Here is a 22,393-nt window from a genome sequence, read left to right as displayed (position 1 = left end):
TCATGAGCCATTTACATCTCAGTCACCTGTAGTGTGTTTGATAAAAATGAGGATTCTGTGACCTGCCCCACCTTTATTGAATATGAATTTCTAAGGATGAGGTTTAAAAATTTGTATTTTAAATAAGCCCCTAGGGTAATGCTTACAAACAGTAAAGTTTCAGAAGAAAGTGATGGAATTTTTTTTTTCAAAGGGTGAGCCTCATCTTTGGGGGATCCCTACATTGGAATGACCTGAAGTGGTTAATTAAAAATAAAGATTTATGTGTGCATGTCCAGAACTGCTGAATCTGAATTTCTGGGGCAGTTAGTTCCAGGAATTTCTTAGGCACACTAAAGTTTGCCTGCTTTGCAGGTATAATCTCACTGAGCTTCATAGTAACCCTGAGATGTAGTCGGCCGGTATTATGTCTCCTGTTTTATAGGTGAAGAAATGAAACGCAGAAGTGCAAAGTGGTTTTCTCTTGGTCAAACAGTTATTATTGATGGTGGGTAGAGAATCATATTTCCTTCTCCTTCCACCAAATCTGATGCTCTTTCTATTTCCTTTCTGTTGACTATGTAATAAGCTTATCTCTGAAATCTGTAGGAGTCATCCAAGACATTGCATGTGTGGTTACAAACAATTTAGGGAGCCAGGAAAGTGTGATCTTCTTGGTCATACTTCGTACCAAGTGAAAATTCGGTTCAGCTCTCTATAGCAAGTAACTGTGATAAACTTAATTGTCTAGAAAAAGTATTTTTGTTTTTGACCATTATCTTAGTGCTTTTTACAACCAGCTTTGAATGTCCCTCTCTGTTTTCTTTTAAAATCACTTAAAGCCATAGTGTACTGCAGTGCATGTGTTCAGTATTTTTCTTATAACAACTGAAGAATTGGGTGTGAAATATGAATCTATATTATAACCTTTGTTCTGAGTTTTTATCCCCAAGGTCTTATAAAACTAAAAAAAAAATTCAGTGTCTTATAATTTAGATTGCATTTAGCTTGGATGTCACTGTTTTACTTTTATAGTATGTTGTGTGGCTTATAACTTTGCTATATTAGTAGAACTGATATATTTTCTAGTGAGATTTTCTGTAGTCTTTTGAAGTGATTTCAAATGTGCCGTGAATCTGAGATCCGTAATCTGTTTAACACAGTAGTACTAGTGTTAGACTGCAAATGGTAGGAAAAGTAATTCTTTTCAGTCAAGATTGGTTTCTGGATTTGCTTTTGGAATTCTTGAATAGTCAATGAATTTTGTTAGTACGTGAAAACAAGCAAAGCTCTGTGGCAAAGAATAAATAAGGCCTTAGGAATGGGATTTAAATGGTTTGTTTTCTATTTTGTATGCGTTTCAAAAGACAAAGTAGCTAAGTTTTTTAAACTTCTGGAAGTAAGTTATATATTTAAATAGTTCAAATTTAAAAATTATTGTAGCTTGTCACAATTCTAAGTAGCTTTTCTGCTCCAGAAAGCCTATAGTATTTGTGCACAATCTTAAATATGAAATGTATAGTGAATGAAATGAAGACTGCTATGTAGGGAATATAAGAAGAGTTTTGACTATTTTAAGCTTGTTACAAGAGAATTTATATCAACTTTTAAATTTAGGAATACCTAGATCTGTATTAACTTTTTTTGGCATTTCCTAAAGTCTTTTTTAACGTTTGAAAAAAAATGAGGTAATGCACTGGCAGTCCAGTGGTTAGGACTCTGTGCTTCCACTGCAGGGGACCCAGGTTCAATCCCTGGTCGGGGAACTAGGATCCCACAAGACGTGTGGAGTGGCGGGGGAAAAAAAAAAGAAAACAAATAATAGGAATGAAGTGTTTGAGGATAGATATTAGTATTTCTTAATCGCTATCGATTGTGTTTTTTTTCCTCCAATTAAAAAAAATTTAAATATAATTGATATTATGTTAGTTTTCTACTGTATTTTAGTGAAACTTTTCACTGAGAACATCTGTCAGGTTGACAACTCCAGTAACATTTTATCCACAAAACAGATGTAAGGCTATCTGCATTTTCTGTGTAGATTTTGGAATTTGGGATGGTACACCATGCTGAATCATTTTAGAATGCCATTGATAGATTTCTTTGACATATATATGACTTTTTTTTAGCTTATTTTTCCAATAGTAAACGGGTAGAAATGACTTAAAGTTTTATATAATGCTTTTCATTATCATTGTAAGCACATTGATGTGTTTCTCAGACTTGTAACCTACAACCGTGTGTATGTTTTTAAGAAGCTTACTTTTCTTTAAGGAACGTTTGTACAGCTACATCTTGATTTGTATCTTCACTTATTTTGTCACATTTATTTTCTATTTATATTCAAAATAACATGGTCAGATTAGTCACAGAGGGAAAATCTAACCAAGACAAAAATGTTACTTTAAAAGACATAGAATATTTTAAAGTCACATTTAGGGGAAAGTCATGATCTTTTTTACTGCATTCTTAAGCTTCTAGATTTATTCCCTAATATTGTTATAAAACACAAAAAAGTACTTTTCTATTAATGTCTGAGAAATTACTGATATATCTGTATGTCTACATTGGTAGTCAGAAAAGGAATCTAAGAAGCTCTAAAACTTGTAAGAATTTTAATTTAGAATTAAATTTGAAATATTTTATGTGGGTACTGTGAGAAGCATTTGTAAGAGTGTTAACAAATCATCTTAGTCTGCTAAAAAATAACACATATTTTGTAGCTAAATATAAGGAATTATTTGTGAAATTTATTAGAAAATGCAGTGTGTGGTGTGTTAAGAAATATTATCAGTTTTATCCACAAATCTGTAAACAGTAACACATCCATAGTGACTATATTGTGGTTTCCCTTCACAGATATCAAGTTGTGCTAGTACAACCATATAAATAAGTAATACCTGAAGTCACAGTGTAACATGGACATTAACAGTGATGACAGATAAATGCAGACGCTTGGGAGTCAAATACTAGGCGAAACACTTTTTAAAAAGGTAAGAAAAAATGTAATCTTAATTAAGGCCAAGTGGGCTTTAGTTAGTAGAAGTAATTGAAGTTTCCTTTTCACTGTATTAGGCTTTTAAGAAGCCTAATCTGCCTAATCATCTGCATGATCCTGTTTATCTTAATACTGGTAGGACTCAGCTGTAGGTATCAGTTCTTCTGTGAAAATAACTGTTGCAGATCTCCTTGCCTGGCAAATATCATAATGGATGATGTTTCAACAGCAAACCCTACCCAAATAGGATAGTAACGTGACTGATTGGAACTTGATAGAGGGCTGGAATGGGCGTGCCAGCGGATACTCAAGAGACACATCCTAAACCGTGGATCCTCTTTGGCTCTGTTGTTTGCTACCATCTCCATACACCATACAGTGTAATGCTTTACCATGTTTGTGAAAGGATTTCAGGGTTGAGTACAAAGGCGTTGGCAATTCGAATATTATAAGAAGAGTGAAGTTTCAAGTCAAGGGTTACTTTTTTGTAGGACCATTTTTCACCCTCCTCATGTTAATTTAGAACATTTTTTAATGTATATTAAATAATTTTATTTAGACAATTTTCCTACCTTGTGCTTTTCAAGAATTTAGAAGACATATCTGGGAGAGGTTGCATCTATAGATATTAGATATTAGCCTTGTTGCCCTCTTGCTGACTTAAACTGTAATCTTTATTTTTTCTAGGCAGTAAATCTAGTTTACAAAGCTTGATAATTGCATCCATTTTTATTTTAAAAAATTTTTTGCATTAGTTTTTAAGTTGCAATCTTTTACCAAAAATAGTGTCACTTCTAGAATATCTAGTTTTATGTTTATAATAAAGTGACAATTTCCATCATGAACATCGTTAGTCTTTTTCCTGGTGTTCCTCCTTGTTTTTGGATGGGCACTCATAGTAACCCATTTATCCAGATTCTCTGAAAAGGATATCATAATACATTATTATAAAGTAAAACTGTAATTAGCCAGACTGTCGAAGAAATGGATTATAATTAGATTAATTAAAATATCTGGCCAACTGGATACTAAAGCCAGAAAATCCTTATTGTTTTTGTTGAAAATCCATATGCCAAAAATAATAGAAATTTCCCTTTATAAAAAAATTTCCCTTTGTAAAGTCTTGTAGCACTTTATATAACCAAAGTTGTAATGTATATATATTGCAGAAGACTTTGTTGATTCTTTGTTGTACATAATCTAAATTAATTTTGTTGTTCAGTTCCTAGTTTTAAATACCTGAAAGCCAAACTTTGGGAAGGCCTCTAGAATAAGAGTAAGAGATTATAAATTCCGTATGAGAAATCTTCTTATCAAGGGCAGTCTTTGGGTCACCTTAAAACAATATTGCCTTAGACTCTAGAAAAAAACTGAGTTACATTTTGACTCAAAATAATACTGAGTTGTTGTAAAGATTTAGTATATTTCAAGCTCTTTTTGGTTTGTTTTTGTTGGTTTCTAAAAATCCTTTTCCAGGTTCTTGATATATCTGAGGCTACAAAGTTAACAAGAATTACCAAAGATGTTACTAAAATATTTTAGCATAAGTTAATTTGATTCCTTAATTCTTTTTTTTATTATTTTATTTTTAAAGAAAGGAATTTAGGAAGTTCTAGTATTCTCCATGGCTGAAGCTGAGAGTCTGAAACCATGATGCTTAAGCTCTATTCTAGATCATAGCTCCAACTCCTTCAGGATATAAGGAAAAGAGATAATATTTCCACAATGATAGATCTTTGGTTATACAGGTAAGTTATTTAGTTTTGTAGTAGTGAAGACAACTATAGTCTGTTTGCCTGTAATTAAGGAGAGGAGGCTTGTTATTTTTCTATACTTCCTTCAGTGCATGGAAAATTGTGCAGTCTGGGTAGCTGTTCATAGGAGCGCAGAGCTATAGGGAATGGCGTAGGGATGATATATTTTTCCAACAGGGGATAAATGAAGTGACTTAAAGTACATTGGAATCTCTAGAGCATTATACCTTTCTTTGACACTCTAGGTATTTTTGATTCAAGGGTAGTATGAAATTCCTTGACTTCTCTTTCTCCCTTGTCTTTTTAAGTGTATATTCATTCAGCTCTCTCTATATCTATGTCTCTCTGCCTACCCCCTCGCCCCTCTCTGAATGGGGAAGAAAGAAGAGATCCCTTTAAACAGGGGATCAAGGTAGTATGTAATAGAGTTCCCAGGGTTCAAAGAGACTGATATTAAGAACCTTAAGTTGAATTACATAGATAGGTCCCCAGGTCTCACTCTCCTTCTTTTAACCTTATAGATACTTTTGACATTATAGATAATAGTGGTAATTGCTCAGCAAAGAAATTTGTCTTAAAAGAATTGTGTGACAAGGATAGTCCCTAAACCGTTATTAAACAGTTCCTGTTTATGTTCCAAACAAATAGAAAAAGAATCATTGGTAACACTTCCCAATTGCTCTTGTTCTTTTTGCCTTTCACTTTGGTTTGTCTACATGGTATCATGACCAGTTCCTAAAAATTGTTCACTTAATAAAACTAAATAAATATCAGCTAGAACATTGATGTTAATGAAGGATTGCCAGTCCTTCAATTCCCAAAATAAACCATACTACTTCAGTAATTATAGTGGGAAAAAAAGCTTACAGGCAGTGTCTTTGAAATATCTTTTGAGATTTCTAAAGTAAAGGTGATAGATAGCTGGAGTAGTGTTTCATTAGGTGGACCATTTTACTTTCAGTCACTGAAACAGTGATACAGATGTGATCACAGGGGCTGGAAATTTATGATCTGAAACATAGCTGATACTGTTTCAGAGAGCGTTTCAGAATCCTATAATTATATTTGAGAATCCTATAATTAGATCCTACAAGTAGATTCAAATTTGGGAGAGGGTAGTTCAGCAGTAAATAAATGCGTGAGACATATGGAATTATAGGTAGGATTTGGGCCTCAATGTGAATGGACAGGGTAAAATTTGGTTGACTCTCCTTCTGAGATATGTCCTGCAATAGAGTGAAAACTCACGAAGGTGGGGAAGAGAGGAATTCTAGTGATTGATTATATTCTCTTCCCTCTATTGTAGAAAATGCCATATTCATTAGTTTGTGGGTAACATAGGAAAAACGTCATTCTAGTTGCTAGATTGGGTTTTGCCCATATGAATCTGTTAACTAACAGTTTCCCTTAATTCTAAAACGAGAGTGATTGATTGAATTACCAGTTCTAGTTGGGTGCTGGCTAATGTTTAAACCATGTTAACTATTTACTTAACTAGCAGGGGTATTTTCTGAGATACTTTGTTTGTAAATGAGTTTTTTTCTCTTCCTTTAGCAACTTAATTTTTGGCTGGAATATAATTTTGTACTCCAAACCTCTTCACTAAATTTCTTTAGTAACTCTTGTGTTATGCAGCTAAAATGAGGAAGACAACTGCTTTTAGTCTATAATACTTTACAAAGCATGGCAAAACAATGTTGAGACTTGGTTGAGATAATTGGAGCATTGTTAGTCTCTTTTCGGTAATTGAATTTTGCACTCAGTTTATCAGATAACTACAGAAAATATGTGTCTTTATAAATGCTTATTCAAAAATAGAAAAGATAATGAAGAAAAAGTTAGAACAGAAGAAAAAAGTCATTAGAAGGAAGAGTGTTGAAATTTCACTTAACTCTAATCTTCAGAATTTTAACCAATTTAATACCTTAAGTATATGTAATATGTTAATTTCAGGCAAGAGATTTTTATAGTCCTCTATTTGGTACTTCCTTAGCCAAAGGGATAATGGTTTTATTTATAAATTTTTTATTATTAGGATCAAATAAAGAATTAAAGGATATGTTATAAATGGTCTAATTTAGTTTGAAACTTGATATATTTTAATAGACTACTGTCTGGATGCAGTGGTCTAAGGCACTGCTTCTCAAACCCTAATAGACATTTAATGACCTGGGAATCAAATTAATTGGAAGGTCTAAGGCAGGGCCTGATATTCTGCATTTGTAACAAGCTTCCAGTAGATGTCCATGGTGCTAGTTCTCAGGCCACACTTTTTTTTTTTTAAGACTTTTATACTTTACTTTAAGGACAGTAAATATGAGTCACCAAATTTCTGTACAAAATATCCTATTGGTTTCTTTATTATTATTATTATTTTTACTTTTTATTGGAGTATAGTCTGTTTACAATGTTGTGTTAGTTTCAGGTGTTCAGGCCACACTTTGAGTTGCAAGAGTTTGAGGTACCACAAGGGTTCTTATCACAAAACAGTTTCATTTAAAATATGGCCCAATAGCATAGGGTTTGAGAACTCTAAAACTTGGACTTCATTGTAGTTGTGAACGGAATAAAAATATTTTTAGGGACCAAAAGAAATGAAAAAAGTTTAAATATTTCATGTTGATCCGTGTTTTGATTGATCACTGGAATGGTGCAGAAATAAAACAGACCCTCATTATAGGTGGTGTTTTATAATGATATATATATATTCTTTGTTAGTAGTTTTGGGTACTACTACTAGTAGGATTACTTCATTAATAATGATAAGGCAGAAATTTTGCTCTCATTTGGGTTGGTGTGGAGAGAAAAGGGCTAGGAATGCCTGTTACCAGAATCATTTGAAGTTTATATGCCCTTGATTGGCATCATATTTTTAAAAATAAAGATAAACAGTTTTTTGTGTGTGTGTTTATAAAATATTACTATTGCCAATATTATTTTTGAACCATAAATCACGAATATAATCAAATTGGCATTAAAGATATTTGCATTAGGTTTTATAAATAAAGTTTATAAAATTAGCTTATGTTTTCTTTGTTATATTTACATAGGTATTTAATATTTAAAAATCTGTAATCTTCAAATTTGAAGGCTTCAGATTTGGATACATGAAACAAATACATTGATTTTAATATTTTTTAGTTTGTGCTCTTTTGAAACATCATCTGAAGTTTAACTTAAAGTTTTGTAATTAAAAGTGGATGTTTATGGGTCATTCACTGTTTATTACCTGTGAATAAAAATAGACTGTAATCTTGATAAGAAGATTTTAACAGAAGAGAATTATATATCAGGTCTGACTAATGAGTCCCAAAAGAGTAAAAGTTTACTTTGAAAAGCATTATTTTTAAGTTCTGATCAGTGTTCCATACTTACTGTTCATGTGATTGCTATGGAAATCTCTAGAAAGAATTTTCACACTTTAATCCCAGGGCTGATTTTGTGAGTCTTGTAAGGTTTTAAAAAATTGTTAATTAAAAAATTAGAAGTATGCCATACTCTGAAACAAAACTAAATTCAACTGACTTACATATTTTACAGGATACTTCTTCACTTTATTCATTTTGTCAGCAGGCAGGAACAAGAAGGCAGTTTCTTCTTTTTTTATGTGATACCGTGTTGCTGTATCTTCTGTAGCTCTTAATAACTTTTCCAACTGTTAGATACTTCTAAGTTGAGGCAAAGGAGAGATTGTATTTGATTTGTGGGGAGAGGGGTAGAATGGCATTTGGAGGGTTATAGGAGAGTGAGCTTGTGGGAAAGCTGGCAAAAGGGATGAGGGAAGAGGTTCCTGTGCAGCTTTGTACTACAACCATTACTGGCCTCTTTTCTCTGTCCATCCTGCACCCCGTTTGAAGTCAGGCAGTGAAGTGGCGAAGTACCTTTTGAAAGCTAAATAGAGGAGGAGCAGAAGAATGGAGACTTGAAATTTTAACAGCTCCTTTAATTCTGCTTGTTGGGAGAACCTTGGAAAATAATCACTGAATCGCTCAGTTTATACAAATGGATCAATCAGGGCAGTTTTCAGTTTCCCTCTCATTTGTATTATAGAAGCACCAAAGCATCCACACCAGAAAGCCTGCTCATCTCCTCAACACGCATTAATACTGTGGCATACACATATACTCAGGAGTTCAAAGAAGGAAAGGATGGGGTTATATGTGTATTCCTGATTTCTTAAATGTAATATTTGTTTGGCAGTGTGCTTCTTTCCCTTTTTCTTCTATCCTCTTTAGAATACTTCCTTTCACTTGCTAATTTGTGGCTCTACTTCTAGAGACTAGGGTGGCTTGGCTTTGCTCTGTATTGCTCTTAGCAAGTATAAGCTACGGTTGTGATTTCGTTCATCTGCTTAGTTATAAAAAATTCTACTGCGATTTCTGTTTATCTGCTTAGTTATAAAAAATTCTACTGCAACCAAAATTTTTTGGATGCCACGTGGTTTGTTATCAAAGAATTTGACCTGAAACTCATTTTAGTAAGAGTGAATTAAAAAGAGCAGAGCCTGTCTTTTTACCTCCCAGAAGTGTTGAGAAAACATGAGAAGTGATTGGGATAGTTTATATGATAGCTGCTATATAAATTCAAGATTATTATTTTAATAACCAAGATGAAGTCCTGTCTTTGAGAGAGATCTTTCTGGGCGCTTTGCCCCTGTATATCTGAGAGGTAGATACATAGCGAGGAAGGTTAAGAGCGTGGAATCTAGGGCCCTGTCCAGCAGTTTACTAGCTGTGTGAATTTGGACAGATTACTTAAACTGTATGTGCCTCAATCTCCTCGTTTATGAAGTAGGAATGATAATAAGCACTTATTCTAATTGTTGTTAGACTTAAGTGAGTTAACGTATGTAAAGCATATAGAACGATTCCTGGAATGTATTAAGTGCCATATAACTGTTAGCTAATATTATCACTTTTGGAAATGTTAATAAAATAATTATATCACAAAATTTAATATGGCTATACATGGATTAAAAAGTTATAGCTTTATACTTTTGTTTTAGGTGTATTAACTATTACCTTTTTCTCATTATTTTGTTTACGTTTTTGAAGGTTTCCCAATGAGTGGATCATGATGACCGTATTGTAGGGACTTGCCATAGTATGGCTGCTTCCCGATCTACTCGTGTTACAAGATCAACAGTGGGGTTAAACGGCTTGGATGAATCTTTTTGTGGTAGAACTTTAAGGAATCGTAGCATTGCTCATCCTGAAGAAATCTCTTCTCATTCTCAAGTACGATCAAGATCACCAAAGAAGAGACCAGAGCCTGTGCAAATTCAGAAAGGAAATAATAATGGAAGAACTACTGATATAAAACAGCAGAGTACTCGAGAGTCATGGGTAAGCCCTAGGAAAAGAGGACTCCCTTCTTCAGAAAAAGATAACGTAGAAAGGCAGTCTGTAGAAAATTGTGAAAGAAGGCAAGCAGAACCTGTTTCACCAGTTTTAAAAAGAATTAAGCGTTGTCTTAGATCTGAAGCACCAAACAGTTCAGAAGAAGATTCACCTATAAAATCAGACAAGGAGTCAGTAGAACAGAGGAGTACAGTAGTGGACAATGATGCAGATTTTCAAGGGACTAAACGAGCTTGTCGATGTCTTATACTGGATGATTGTGAGAAAAGGGAAATTAAAAAGGTGAATGTCAGTGAGGAAGGGCCACTTAATTCTACAGTAGTTGAAGAAATCACGGGCTATTTGGCTGTCAATGGTGTTGATGACAGTGATTCAGCTGTTGTAAACTGTGATGACTGTCAGTCCGATGGGAACACTAAACAAAATAGCACTGGTTCCTATGTGTTGCAGGAGAAATCAGTAGCTGAAAATGGGGATTCGGATACCCACACTTCAATGTTCCTTGGTAGTAGGAAGGAGGACAGTTATATAGACCATAACGTGCCTTGCACAAATTCAGAAGTGCAGGTCAAGTTGGAGGACCACAAAATAGTAACTGCCTGCCTGCCTGTGGAACATGTTAATCAGCTGACTACTGAGCCAGCTACAGGCCCCTTTTCTGAAATTCATTCATCTTTAAGGGATTCTGAGGAGGAAGTAGATGTGGTGGGAGATAGCAGTGCCTCAAAAGAGCAGTGTAATGAAAACACCAATAACGCCCTGGACACAAGTCTTGAGAGTATGCCAGTCTCCGGAGAACCAGAACCATCTTCTGTTCTAGACTGTATTTCGGCTCAAATGATGTCTTTATCAGAACCTCAAGAACATCGGTATACTCTGAGAACTTCACCCCGGAGGGCGGCCCCTACCAGAGGTAGTCCCACTAAAAACAGTTCTCCTTGCAGAGAAAATGGACAACTTGAGGAGAATAATCTTAATCCCAGTGAAACAAATGCACCTGTTAGTGATAATATAAGTCAGTCTGTCACAAATCCTGATGAAATTTCTCACAATGAAAAAGGCATGTGTTGTGACTCTGAAAATTATGGGAGTGAAGGACTAAGTAAGCCATCCTCAGAGGCAAGACTCAATATTGGACATTTGCCATCTGCCAAAGAGAGTGCCAATCCGCACATTACAGAAGAGGAAGATGATGATCCTGATGTTTATTACTTTGAATCAGATCATGTGGCACTGAAACACAACAAAGAGTATGTGTAAATATGGTAACCATGAATTCTGCTTTGTTTATTATTCCCCAAGTTTTCATTTATTCATAATGTCTATAGCATTTTTATTACAGCTAAAATTAATGCTTTAGCTGAAATTTTGGGTTTAACACAATGATATTCTCAACTCTTAAAAAAAAATTTTCCAAAAAAAAGACTAACATCCAGCTTTATTAGCCTTTTCAATGGCAATATGGTTTTCTAGTTTTAAGATTTCACACATCTCAAATTAGAAAAGACATGTGGAAACGTGGTTGATGGTGTTTTTATTTTTTAATAAGTTTTATATTATTTGAGTTAATTTATAAAATAGAAACATCTTTAGTTATCACAGTACACTTGTAGAGCTTTATGAAGTGTATATGGTGTCCACATAATGTAGAACAATTAATGAGTGAATAAACATCATCCAAATAAGGGAAATCTGGCAGGCTACAAATCTACATTTATCTTAGTTATTTACATCTAATTTCCAATTAAAACTTTTGATTTAAACAGTGTGCTTTATGCATCATCTTTGACTTTTGTGACGTAGAGAAGTAGATATTAGTGTTAATACTGTGACAGCTAGTTGTATGTTGTAATTAGCTTATTAGCAAGAGTTAAGTCTGCTCTATAGTTTACATAAAGCATTTGAGACAGATTTCTTTATTTTCCTGATTCTAAATTATAAGGGGAGACTGTATTTTAAAATACTATCTGTTCTCAACCTTTGTGATAAAGGTACTTTTTAAAATAAAGAATTCGGTGTCCAGATTTACCACGATTTTGCTTAGATTTTCTTTACAGTACTCTGGGCAATAACAAATGAATTGGAGCTATGTCTAAATCGTGAAAGGAACTGTTAACAAAAGTGCTTATCATAAATATCATAATCAGCAATAGTAAAAGATAGACTTAATCACGTTTACTTTTACAGAGTAGGCTTTTGAATAAATATCACAATCAGATTATATAAACTGTAAAAATACTTATTTGAGGAACCTTTTTAATGTTTTTGTTGTGGCAGCTGTCAGATCCTGCTATATATTGGATGAAAGTATCAAATCCTGCCTTGTAGAATATAATAATCTTTTGCCACGCATTATAGATAGTTTAGATTTGTACATGATAACATGGTGGCCTTTTAGCATAGGTCTCTTTTCTGAAAATTTTCTTCTGTTTTCTTTATAAACAGCATTTTAATATTGTGTTTCATACATCATTTTATCTGAGCATTTTACTTATTTTGTGGAACTGTTAGCATTTTCATGTATTTGAAATGTTTGAAGTCCAGTTTGAGATGAAAAAAAATTCATAAATGAAGTTTTTTCAATTTGAGATAAATTGAGTTCTTACCATTAGTATCATGTATCAGTTTTCAAAAGTAGAGTTTTTTTCCTGCAGGCACTAGGAAGCAGAGCATGTGTCTTGGGGGAAATACCGAAAAGTCTGGAAGCATGCATATTTACAAAATGATACTCTATTCTATTCTTTGCTTTTTATTGTTTCTTTGGCAAAAGAGGTACTCTCTTATTAAGGGTTAACTGGTTATTAATCATGGAAAATATTCCCATTAGTACATTATGTTACTTTTTTGGTAAGAGCTCTTCTGGTGATTCTGAAGAATGATGTTCCTATAAAATGATTCTCTAAAGATAGTGGCCATAACATTTGAAGAGTGAGGTGCATATTCCTAAACCTTTGAGAATGAGAACAATAGTTTCATGGGTTCCTTAGGATATACAGAGTACTTTGGAATTTGGATGATAGTTGCTTTATTAGGACAGTGTTCTCAAGTTAAATTAGTGCCTTGTTGGGTGACCTTGGGCAACAGAATTGATTCCTTCTTGCTTTTTTGCTTTTTCCAAATCTTTTGAAAATAGCACTTTGACCCTTCACTTTTAACTTTTTTTTCCCCCAAAGGAAGCAGATCAGCAGAAGTGGGATGGAGAGGGAGCATCTTGATTAGCATCTTGGTTAAAGATAATTTAAGAAGAATTGGGATGAGGTGTTTGATCATATCACATGTAATCTCTTTCAGTAAAATCCCTGTTCCTATCTAGAACCAGGAGATGGTTAGAGAAAATGTTTTGACTCTTTTTACCCAAATTGTCATTGTTGAAAATAGCATCATGATACCTGTCTAATGCTTTTAATTCTCAAATACATTTCTGGCAGTTGGAAAATGTTAAAAGGTACTCTGGGGAAAGAAAGAAAGAAAAAAAAAGACACTTGGGGTAGATGGATTATTGTCCCCCTGCACACACAGATCTCCACCACTAGGGAATGAGTACTTCCTGATGGCCAGTTTAGAAAATATATTATGAATAGAAGACACTGAGTGTGACGTAGCTCTTTGTCTGGAGCCAGGAGGCCATAGCTCTTTGTTCCAGTTACAGTTCTTTCAATTAACATTAATTAATCAGCAACCTTCTATCCTAGCATTCATCCTATAATTTATCCATCTTGTTTGCAGGGATATCATATACAAGGTCATCTAATCACTTCTAAATGTTTGAAAAGATATTTTATGTCGAGTCCTAGACTTAGACCCGATTCATGGTAATTAGGCCATAGGCCAGAAAAATGAGCCTACAGATGTTTTGGGTGCTTGCCCTGTTTCCTCTCTAGATACCATCCCTCTTCTCCAGCATATAAACCCATAGGTGCTTTTATGTATTTATTTATCCACATGGAGAACTCCACTGTGATCAAGGGACTGAAGAGTATCTTCTTCTCTGATGTGATTCCAGCTGTGGAGTATTTAACTAGAATATGCCTTCTTAAAGATTAGGGGGTGGGGAATCAAAAAGAAATATACTTCAGCTCAAGACAGTCTCATCTTCTAGGTTGATAGAGTCTGTTAAAGTGGTAGATAATACCTAATGACTCTCTTTTTGGCCTAAATAGCTGGACTAACTGAGATCATGTGCTTAACTGTGGATTGCTCTTTCTGTTTGAGAATGGACCTTTTGCTGATTTTGAATCAGAGACACTGAAACTGACCTCTGAATTTTGAAGTTCTGGTTCTAGGGAGAGAAGATATGGAAGATTTCAGGTCCTGGGATTTAATGTTCAGAGCTTTCCTTCCAATTCACAAGGCAGTCACTGGAAAATAAATTTTCAAATAAAAATGTGATTTGGTCAGTTGCCTCTGAATTCTCATTGTACGAGAATACTTAAATAAATTTGTACTTGAAGGGCCTTGGATAGCTTCATGAAAGCTTTTATGAACAGATAGAGGGTGGAAAGTCAGATTTAGGGTTTCTAGATTTTTGAGGTCTTACAAATGATTTAACTCATTGATAATATTGCTAATGTTGATATTGATTTGTAAGTTTCTAGATAATGAAAGCGTAAGAGTAAGATAGTTATTGCTCATCTAAGAGTGTTGCTCATGTAGTATTCAGGTAAAAATCTTGTTTTCAAATCATATTAAGGAATATTACAAGAATTGTAGTTTCAAACTTGATTCTCTGAAAACATTAATGTACTAAATAATTATATGTCCTTCTGTTGCACAGTGCTTATGAGGAATCATTTGATACTTCATCAGTTTCAGAAGCTACATAGGAAAATCCTCATTAATTCTTCTAGATTCACTACTTCCTATGAGACTACTTTTATTGTTTGTCAAGGTAATTTCTTTCCAAGGGCCAGAAAACTCCAAGACTAGGGATGGATTTTGCTTAGAAAGCACGAGAGTTGAAATCCGGCCCTGGATAAAATAATTTTACATTTGTACTGTGTTTCATAATTTACAAAGTAATTTCATCTAGTTTCTCATTTGACACCCACAACTACTTGGAAATAGACAGCATAGGTGGCAGTCCCTGTTTCCTAACTCATAACCAAGGTTTTTAGGTTATTTACTTAAAGTATGATGAATTCTGGGTAGAAATGGGGTTAGAACTTCTGTCTTTCAGTTGATAGTCTGAACTAGGTTCCCTGATCCAATAAAGATTTATTCTATGAACTTTTGGGATTTCTAGGTTGAGGACTCTAATGGAACAGATCTTGGATACCCAGTTTTCAAAATTTGTTAGCCCAAGTTTAAGCTCTGTAATTGTAATCATAATTATTTGGTTTTATCTGTCAGAGAATCAGCCTTATAGGTAAGTAACCTGTTTATTGAATGAAATACTTTCATGTTCATTTTTTTTTAATAAATTTTATTTATTTATTTTTGGCTGCGTTGGGTCTTCGTTGCTGTGTGCGGGTTTTCTCTAGTTGCGGCGAGTGGGGGCTTCTCTTCGTTGCAGTCCGCAGGCTTCTCATTGTGGTGGCTTCATTTGTTGCAGAGCGCGGGCTCTAGGTGCGTGGGGCTTCAGTAGTCGTGGCTTGTGGGCTCTAGAGCGCAGGCTCAGTAGTTGTGGCGCACAGGCTTAGTTACTCCACGGCATGTGGGATCTTCCCGGACCAGGGCTTGAACCCATGTCCCCTGAATCGGCAGGCGAATTCTTAACCACTGCGCCACCAGGGAAGCCCGTGTTCATTGTTTTGAAGAACATTTTGTTAGTGTGTCTGTGAAGGATAACTCCCATGTACAGTAAACTGGGGAAATAAAATTACAGCTACAACTTGACTTTACATAGAGGATTTGGATAATGTGCAAAAAATACTTTATGGAGGGTAGTTTAGAATGCAATTAGGTATATTAAAGTCAAAAGTTACTAGGGAAAACTCATGGGAAAACACTGTGGAATACAAGAGCCAGATTGGCCCCAGTAGTTTGACACAAAGATTAATGGGAGGAGGGAGATAAGTGTCCTAAGTATAAAATTTTGGGTTGAAGTGGAGTAAGCCATTGACTAGTCAAAATATTCAGTGAATTCTTTGTTTTTTCCTTTGAATACCAGCATCTTTTGTTTCAACTAATGTCAGTGGTTTCCAAAAGTAACTATCTGCCTGTGATTGAATTATATTTATACTCGAGGGTAATTTAATCTGTTCTTTTTGATTTAGGGTCATCTTTGCTGGCAGGGGTTATGTGGTGATACTTTTTCTGGCATCACTGCCAGAAGGTCTGTTTTCACCTGTGTTAAATGATTTGGGCTTCTCTGCTTTTTATGCTCTTAGAATGTGGCTTCTTTTCTAAGTTTTCTGGCTTCTTATGATTTTCTTAATTTTTGTTGACTTTCATTAGTCACTTGTGCTGTGATGGTACTTACCTTCTAATAATTCAGCCTTCCCTTCTAATTGCTTTCAGTTTTCTTTCAACTTGGAAACCAAGAATAACCAAGCTTGTAAGAATTGTCTCATGATTTTTAAGAGATGCACTGAGAAATTTCTTTTTGAATTAGTAAATGAGCATTAGTTCATGAAATTTTTTTTTTAATTGTGGGTTTTCTTGTTTGCTTCCTCTCTGATTTGGAGGCTGTGTCTTATGTAAGTTACCAGGTATCTAAATTTTGAATAAACAATAGTTGTTTCTTTGTACATGGCAATAAATACTCATTAGAAATAAAACCCATCTAAAATAATTATCATTTATTTGAGACTGATTGAAGCTTAGCCTTTAGTTGCAGGAGCTTTATTTCTGTAAATTTTTATAGTAGGCTAAACATGTTGTATTTTTACGTATTAGTAGCCTATACCATATATACTGTTTCTTTGATGATGCACATCATCAGGTATTATAATGTACAGTAATAAGTGGGAAGATCTGTCTGTGACCGTTCTACTCCTCCCCACCCTCCTCCCTTCCTCCCTCTTACTTTAGTGGAATCTCTCTACCACATTTCCTTTGCATTATTATGGAAAGCTGCTTCTACTTGTCTCTTTAATTTCTGATTTTAACAGAGGGAAATTTGTAAAGTGATGAGAGGAGACTGAGTAATTTGTTCAGGGTTCTCTCAGTAGATAGAATTCTCTGTAGTGTGTTATGATTTTATTTTCACATATCTAGTAATATTTGTGTGGTAGACATTGTAAATATGTTGTTGACTGTCTAGATTTTGTTCTTTCTTTAAAAAGTGTTGAAATTTGATCTGACAGGCAGTTAATTTACTTGATAATAAGCTTGGTCTTAATAAGGCTTATACTTTTAGCTCTGTTAGGGGGAAGTCCAGAGTAGCCTGTGCTCTAGATCTAGTTTAGCCTCACTTCTATGCCATGGCCTTTCTGGTGTCTCTTAAAAAGGTCTTTACTCTGGCTAGTTGAAACCCTAATGACTCTAGCTAGCCTCATGAGAATACTGGTAGTTACTCTTTGCTTGGTCCTGTGGAATCTCATGTTTTATATGTGCAGCTTTATGTTCAAGCCAAAGACTCTAGGTTTCTGTGTTCCATCCTTTTCTGTTTCGCTTCTTCTTTGGTGCTCTGTCCCACAAATTCCAGCTGCTTCAGCTTGCCCAAACTCTGTTTTCTGTCTCTCTGCTCATCCAGACCCCTTCTTATTTCATGATACTGATGGTACTTCTATGTAGAAAGTGAGTGTGATCCTAGGGCTTAGCTCATTTGTTTGCCCTCTCTCACAGGTCATAGTTCTGCTCTGCCTGTTGTCCATTGTCTGACAGTAATTGTTTCTATATTTTCTCCAGTTTGCTAGTTATGTATAGCAGGAGGGTATTCAGTGTTGGCTACTCTGTCATAACTGGAAGCGAAAATCTCTGATTTAATTTTAATATACATTAGGTGTGTTTTCTTCTCAGGACACTCACGCCCAGCCTACGGTTTGGCCATTTGGAAATGATTTTTTCTTGGTGCTCCTGTGACAGTGAGGGCTAGTTTTTTTGTTTTTGTTTTTTGAAAAAATATTTATTTGGCTGCACCGGGTCTTAGTTGTGGCATGCAGACTCTTAGTTGCGGCATGCATGTAGGATCTAGTTCTGACCAGGGATCGAACCCGGGCCCCCTGCATTGGGAGTGTGGAGTCTTAGCCACTGGACCACCAGCGAAGTCCCTAGTTTTTAGTTATACCTTAAAAATCAGTTTAAGTGACTTCTTTTGCTAAGAAGCTTAAGTCAGAGAAATTAGAATAATAACGATTTGAATTGAAGAATGAAGGTAAAAAGAAACTTGACATTGTTTTAGTTGTGTTGGTGAGGTATTGTTATGGTTGAGGCAGAAGTAAAAAATTGGGTTACTGGTTGATATATACTTCAGGAGGAGGGTAAAAGAGAAAGTGACATACAAGAAGATATGAAACATTGTTTACTAGGTTTAGAATGGTAGCCATAAATGATTAAGGAGTAATGTAATGTATCTGAATTTTAGTTAGCTCTTTTTCTTAGACCCTTCAGATCTTTTTGCTGGACGAAACTTTCTGTATTATATTTTCAGAAAGCCATGATGAATGTTCCCTTTTTACGACTATCAGTTTAATCCAGTTTCTTTTATATATTTTTTTCTTAAATAAAATTAAATGTAGAGTATTATGCAGAAATCTATTTTGCCTGGTACCGTAATTTTTATCATTTGTATTAAGTTGAAAAATTTTGGCTAAACTCTTTCTTTCTTTGCTACTTTTCACTTGTCTCACATTATCTTTCCCCATAATTTTTAAATGTATTTTTATCATTTTTTAAATAATAGGTCTCAGAATATAAAAGCATAAGATTATTTTGCTCTGCTTAAACTTTAGTTAGAGAGCAAGTGTCATGCTAAAAGTTTATTGGCAATGAGGGTAGGAAGTGGGAGTGAAAAAGATTACAATCAAACCCTAAAGTATCTTCTTAATAAACACTTCAAAACATATATATGGGTGTGAAGAGTCAGGTTAAAGGCAACAAATATAACATTTTCTGTCAAAATTAGAGTTTTTCTTAAGGCACCAATCACGAGTAGATAATGTTTGTGTTTTTATTTACTTATTTTTTATTTTTGGCTGCACCACACAGCATGCAGCGTCTTAGCTCCCCAACCAGGGCTGGAACCTGGGCCCCCTACAGTGGAAGCACAGAGTCTTAACCACTGGACTGCCTGTGAATTCCCAGTGTTTGTGTTTTTAAAATGCTAACTCGTTTAATTGTAGAATCTCAATATTTAAAAAATTTTTATTCGTAAATTATTTTCAGAGGTTGGACTAGATTTGAGGAGTGTTCCAGTCCCCTTCCATTACTGTTCTAAACTGGTACTATGGAGCTGGGTAAATGTCTTTAACTTCTATGGTTGTCAGTTTTCTCATCTATAAAGTTGACATGATTTGATTTCTGTAATTCTAATTATTGTTTCATATATGTCTGTCTATCTGTCTGTCTGTATATATGATTTTGAATTCTCTTTGTCTGCTCTTCCCTTTACTTTTGGCCCTGCTCAGGCTTCAGTTGTTTACTTTCTTCATATTTTGCATGCTCTCTGGGCATTCTCACTGCTGTGAAATTGCCATCTTATATACTGATGGATTTCCAAATTTACATGTCCAGTCAGATTATTCTTGAACTTTGGACCATTTATAAGATATCTCCATTTACATGTCTCACAATAACTCAGTGGAACATGTCTAAAGTTGAACTCATCGTTGCTTCCTCCATACACACCCAATAAACAACACCATCTTTTTACTTAGTTGGTAGGGTCTTTCATTTGCCCAGTCTAGAAAAACGTACTCCTATTTTTCTTCAGTTACTTCTTCACCATACCCTCCTCTCCCACCAATGTTGATTCAACTTTATTTCTTTATTATTAATGTCACTTTCTTAAATTAATCTTAAATGAATGCCACTATCTTCTCTTTTCTAGATTATTGGAAAGGGTTCCTCAGTTGCTTTCTGTGATGAGAGTGTATTGTTTCCCCCATGGATTCCTGTATTGTAGCTGGCATAAATGTCTTTAAAATAAAACCTATTCTTTTTTTTTTTTTTTAAAGAAGATGTTGGGGGTAGGAGTTTATTTATTTATTTATGCTGTGTTGGGTCTTCGTTTCTGTGCAAGGGCTTTCTCTAGTTGTGGCAAGCGGAGGCCACTCTTCATCACGGTGCATGGGCCTCTCACTATTGCGGCCTCTCTTGTTGCAGAGCACAGACTCCAGACGCGCAGGCTCAGTAGTTGTGGCTCATGGGCCTAGTTGCTCTGCGGCATGTGGGATCCTCCCAGACCAGGGCTCGAACCCGTGTCCCCTGAATTAGCAGGCAGATTCTCAACCACTGCGCCACCAGGGAAGCCCCAAACCCTATTCTTTAAAATGAATTACTGCATGATTTTAAAATATTCTCATTTACTTTCTGCCTCTCACTCTATATTTGAAACAGATTAAGCCTTTAGTTCCTTGATGATTGTATTCTTTCACTCTAGAATTTCTCATATGCCTAACTCCTTGCTCTAGTCCACTCTTACCCCCTTGCCCTGGTTACCTTCCTTTCCCTGTCTGCAAAGGGAGAAGGCTGTCACAGTTTAGATATCATATTCTCTGTGAGATCTTTCATAGCTTCCCATGACTGATTAATTACTCCTTGTGTTCTCTGTCATAGCAAATTATAATTTCCTGTAAACATGTACCATACAGTGAACCTCAAGCTCTTTGAGGTGTCCATGCCTTACTAGTGGGTTGATGTATCATCATTGATATGTCAAGCCTTATCCTGCTTTGAAAATGTCAGAAAAATTTGGCATGCTTTTCATACTAGAAATTTTTTTATGCCATTAGTTTGACTTTTAAGATTCTGAATTTATGGAGTTAGTATTAGTGATGATTTCCCTTTTTATTACTTAAAAATATCTAGACTTTAAATTTTCAAATGAAAAAAATGAATAACCAGTATAATCATTCACATAGTTCACTAAACTCAGGAACTGTGAAGAGATAATGGCAGGGGGTGGGGAGATAAAAGGGTGTGTCTCATGATCAGGGATGGTTGTCTGAACACAGTACCTGGTTAAAATAATGTTTTTACATGGTCACATAAAAAAGTAAGTTCAGTTGTTAATACCAGACCCAAAGAGAAGAAGTCATTGTATTATAAAACAAATTTACAAGTTTGGTATGATTAGAATGTTTTATATGGCTTCAGATATATTTTTATAATCTAGAGTTTTGCCAGCAGCCTTTAGAAAGCATATGGAATGATAAGAATTTGGTTGAGGTTGTCTTTATTGAATTGAAGGACTTGAAAGAAAATGTGTGTCCCTGTCTATGTATGTGTGTCTGTCCTGTTATTTAAAGATTTTCATCAGAGGTTATTATCCACCTTTCTCTGTACAAACTCATAATTTTGAGTAGATACTAGAAATAATTAAATATGACAAGACATGTCCTGTGCCTTTGAAGTTATTGTGAAATGATCAGATACCCTAACAGATTTGTAGTTTGCTTATATTTGAGGTGTGTTGCCTGTTAGAGTATTAGCTTATAACTAGAAATTACTAGCTTGTCGCAATTATTTGAAACTTTAATTTATTTGCAATTCCAGAATAGAAGGTGAACTTTTTAGATGTTACAGAGGATTGTTTCTTAGAGTGGGTAATATAAAACTCTTGAGTAGGGAAAATATGTGAATCTTGGTCTGACTGGTCAGGATTTTTTCTAGATGACTGTGCAACTTTTATAATATTGACCACAATACAGTTGCACTCAGCTTCCTATTTAAGAAGGAAAACTCAAGAATTCTGTTGATTAGATTTAGGAAAACAGGTACTAGGAACAAGTTGAAAGATCATCTTTTAAGGTTTATTACTACAAGAAACCTGGAGTCTTTAGGGAGGGAAAAAACTACATTATTTGGAGCCTATAAAAGTGTGGATTAAAAAGAATGATACTCACATTCTTTTAAAAACTCCCTGTGAAAGCCTTTGTATGGTTCTTCAAAAGGTATTCAATTTGAATACAAAATATTAAAATCCATTAATTAGTAAGGAACCTCTTCAGGTTATTTAAAACTAGTGAGAGAAATAAAGTCAAGGTTGTCAGAGCTTGTTTTAGTAAGAACTTGCTGGTTTCAGGAATCAGAAACCCATTCAAAGTATGTCAAATAAAAAAAAAGTTTATTTTGTATAAATAGTAGACAGTCTTATGAATATCCAGTGTCAGGAAATAAAGTCTAACCAAGCCTCATGAAATTATAACCTGTCAGTATCCAAGATTATACTCTCTTACCTCTGTTTCTCTTTGTGCAGC

The 22,393-nt window shown here is 34.7% G+C and overlaps 1 protein-coding gene across 10 annotated transcripts in view; it reads left to right on the top strand.

Annotated features, from left to right (window-relative positions):
• The window catches only part of ZZZ3 (zinc finger ZZ-type containing 3), a 103,787-nt gene that overhangs the window by 39,462 nt on the left and 41,932 nt on the right, over positions 1-22,393 (top strand). For 6 of the 10 annotated variants that reach the window (XM_032629087.1, XM_032629095.1, XM_032629105.1 and 3 more), the window contains 3 exons: positions 2,839-2,972; positions 4,572-4,725; positions 9,786-11,341. The exons of 1 other annotated variant lie outside the window; for it this stretch is intronic. In XM_032629087.1, the coding sequence (XP_032484978.1) occupies positions 9,837-11,341 (1,505 nt within the window). In that variant the 5' untranslated portion in view covers positions 2,839-2,972; positions 4,572-4,725; positions 9,786-9,836. Of the gene's footprint in view, positions 1-2,838; positions 2,973-3,206; positions 3,358-4,571; positions 4,726-9,785; positions 11,342-22,393 lie in introns of those variants that run through there. 3 more of the 10 variants (XM_032629149.1, XM_032629130.1, XM_032629138.1) reach the window with 3 other exon arrangements.

Source organism: Phocoena sinus, chromosome 1, assembly GCF_008692025.1.
Source record: "Phocoena sinus isolate mPhoSin1 chromosome 1, mPhoSin1.pri, whole genome shotgun sequence".
Classification (NCBI taxonomy): Eukaryota; Metazoa; Chordata; class Mammalia; order Artiodactyla; family Phocoenidae; genus Phocoena; species Phocoena sinus.
Note: the sequence above shows the minus strand (reverse complement) of the source record. Positions and strands in the feature narration are given on the sequence as shown.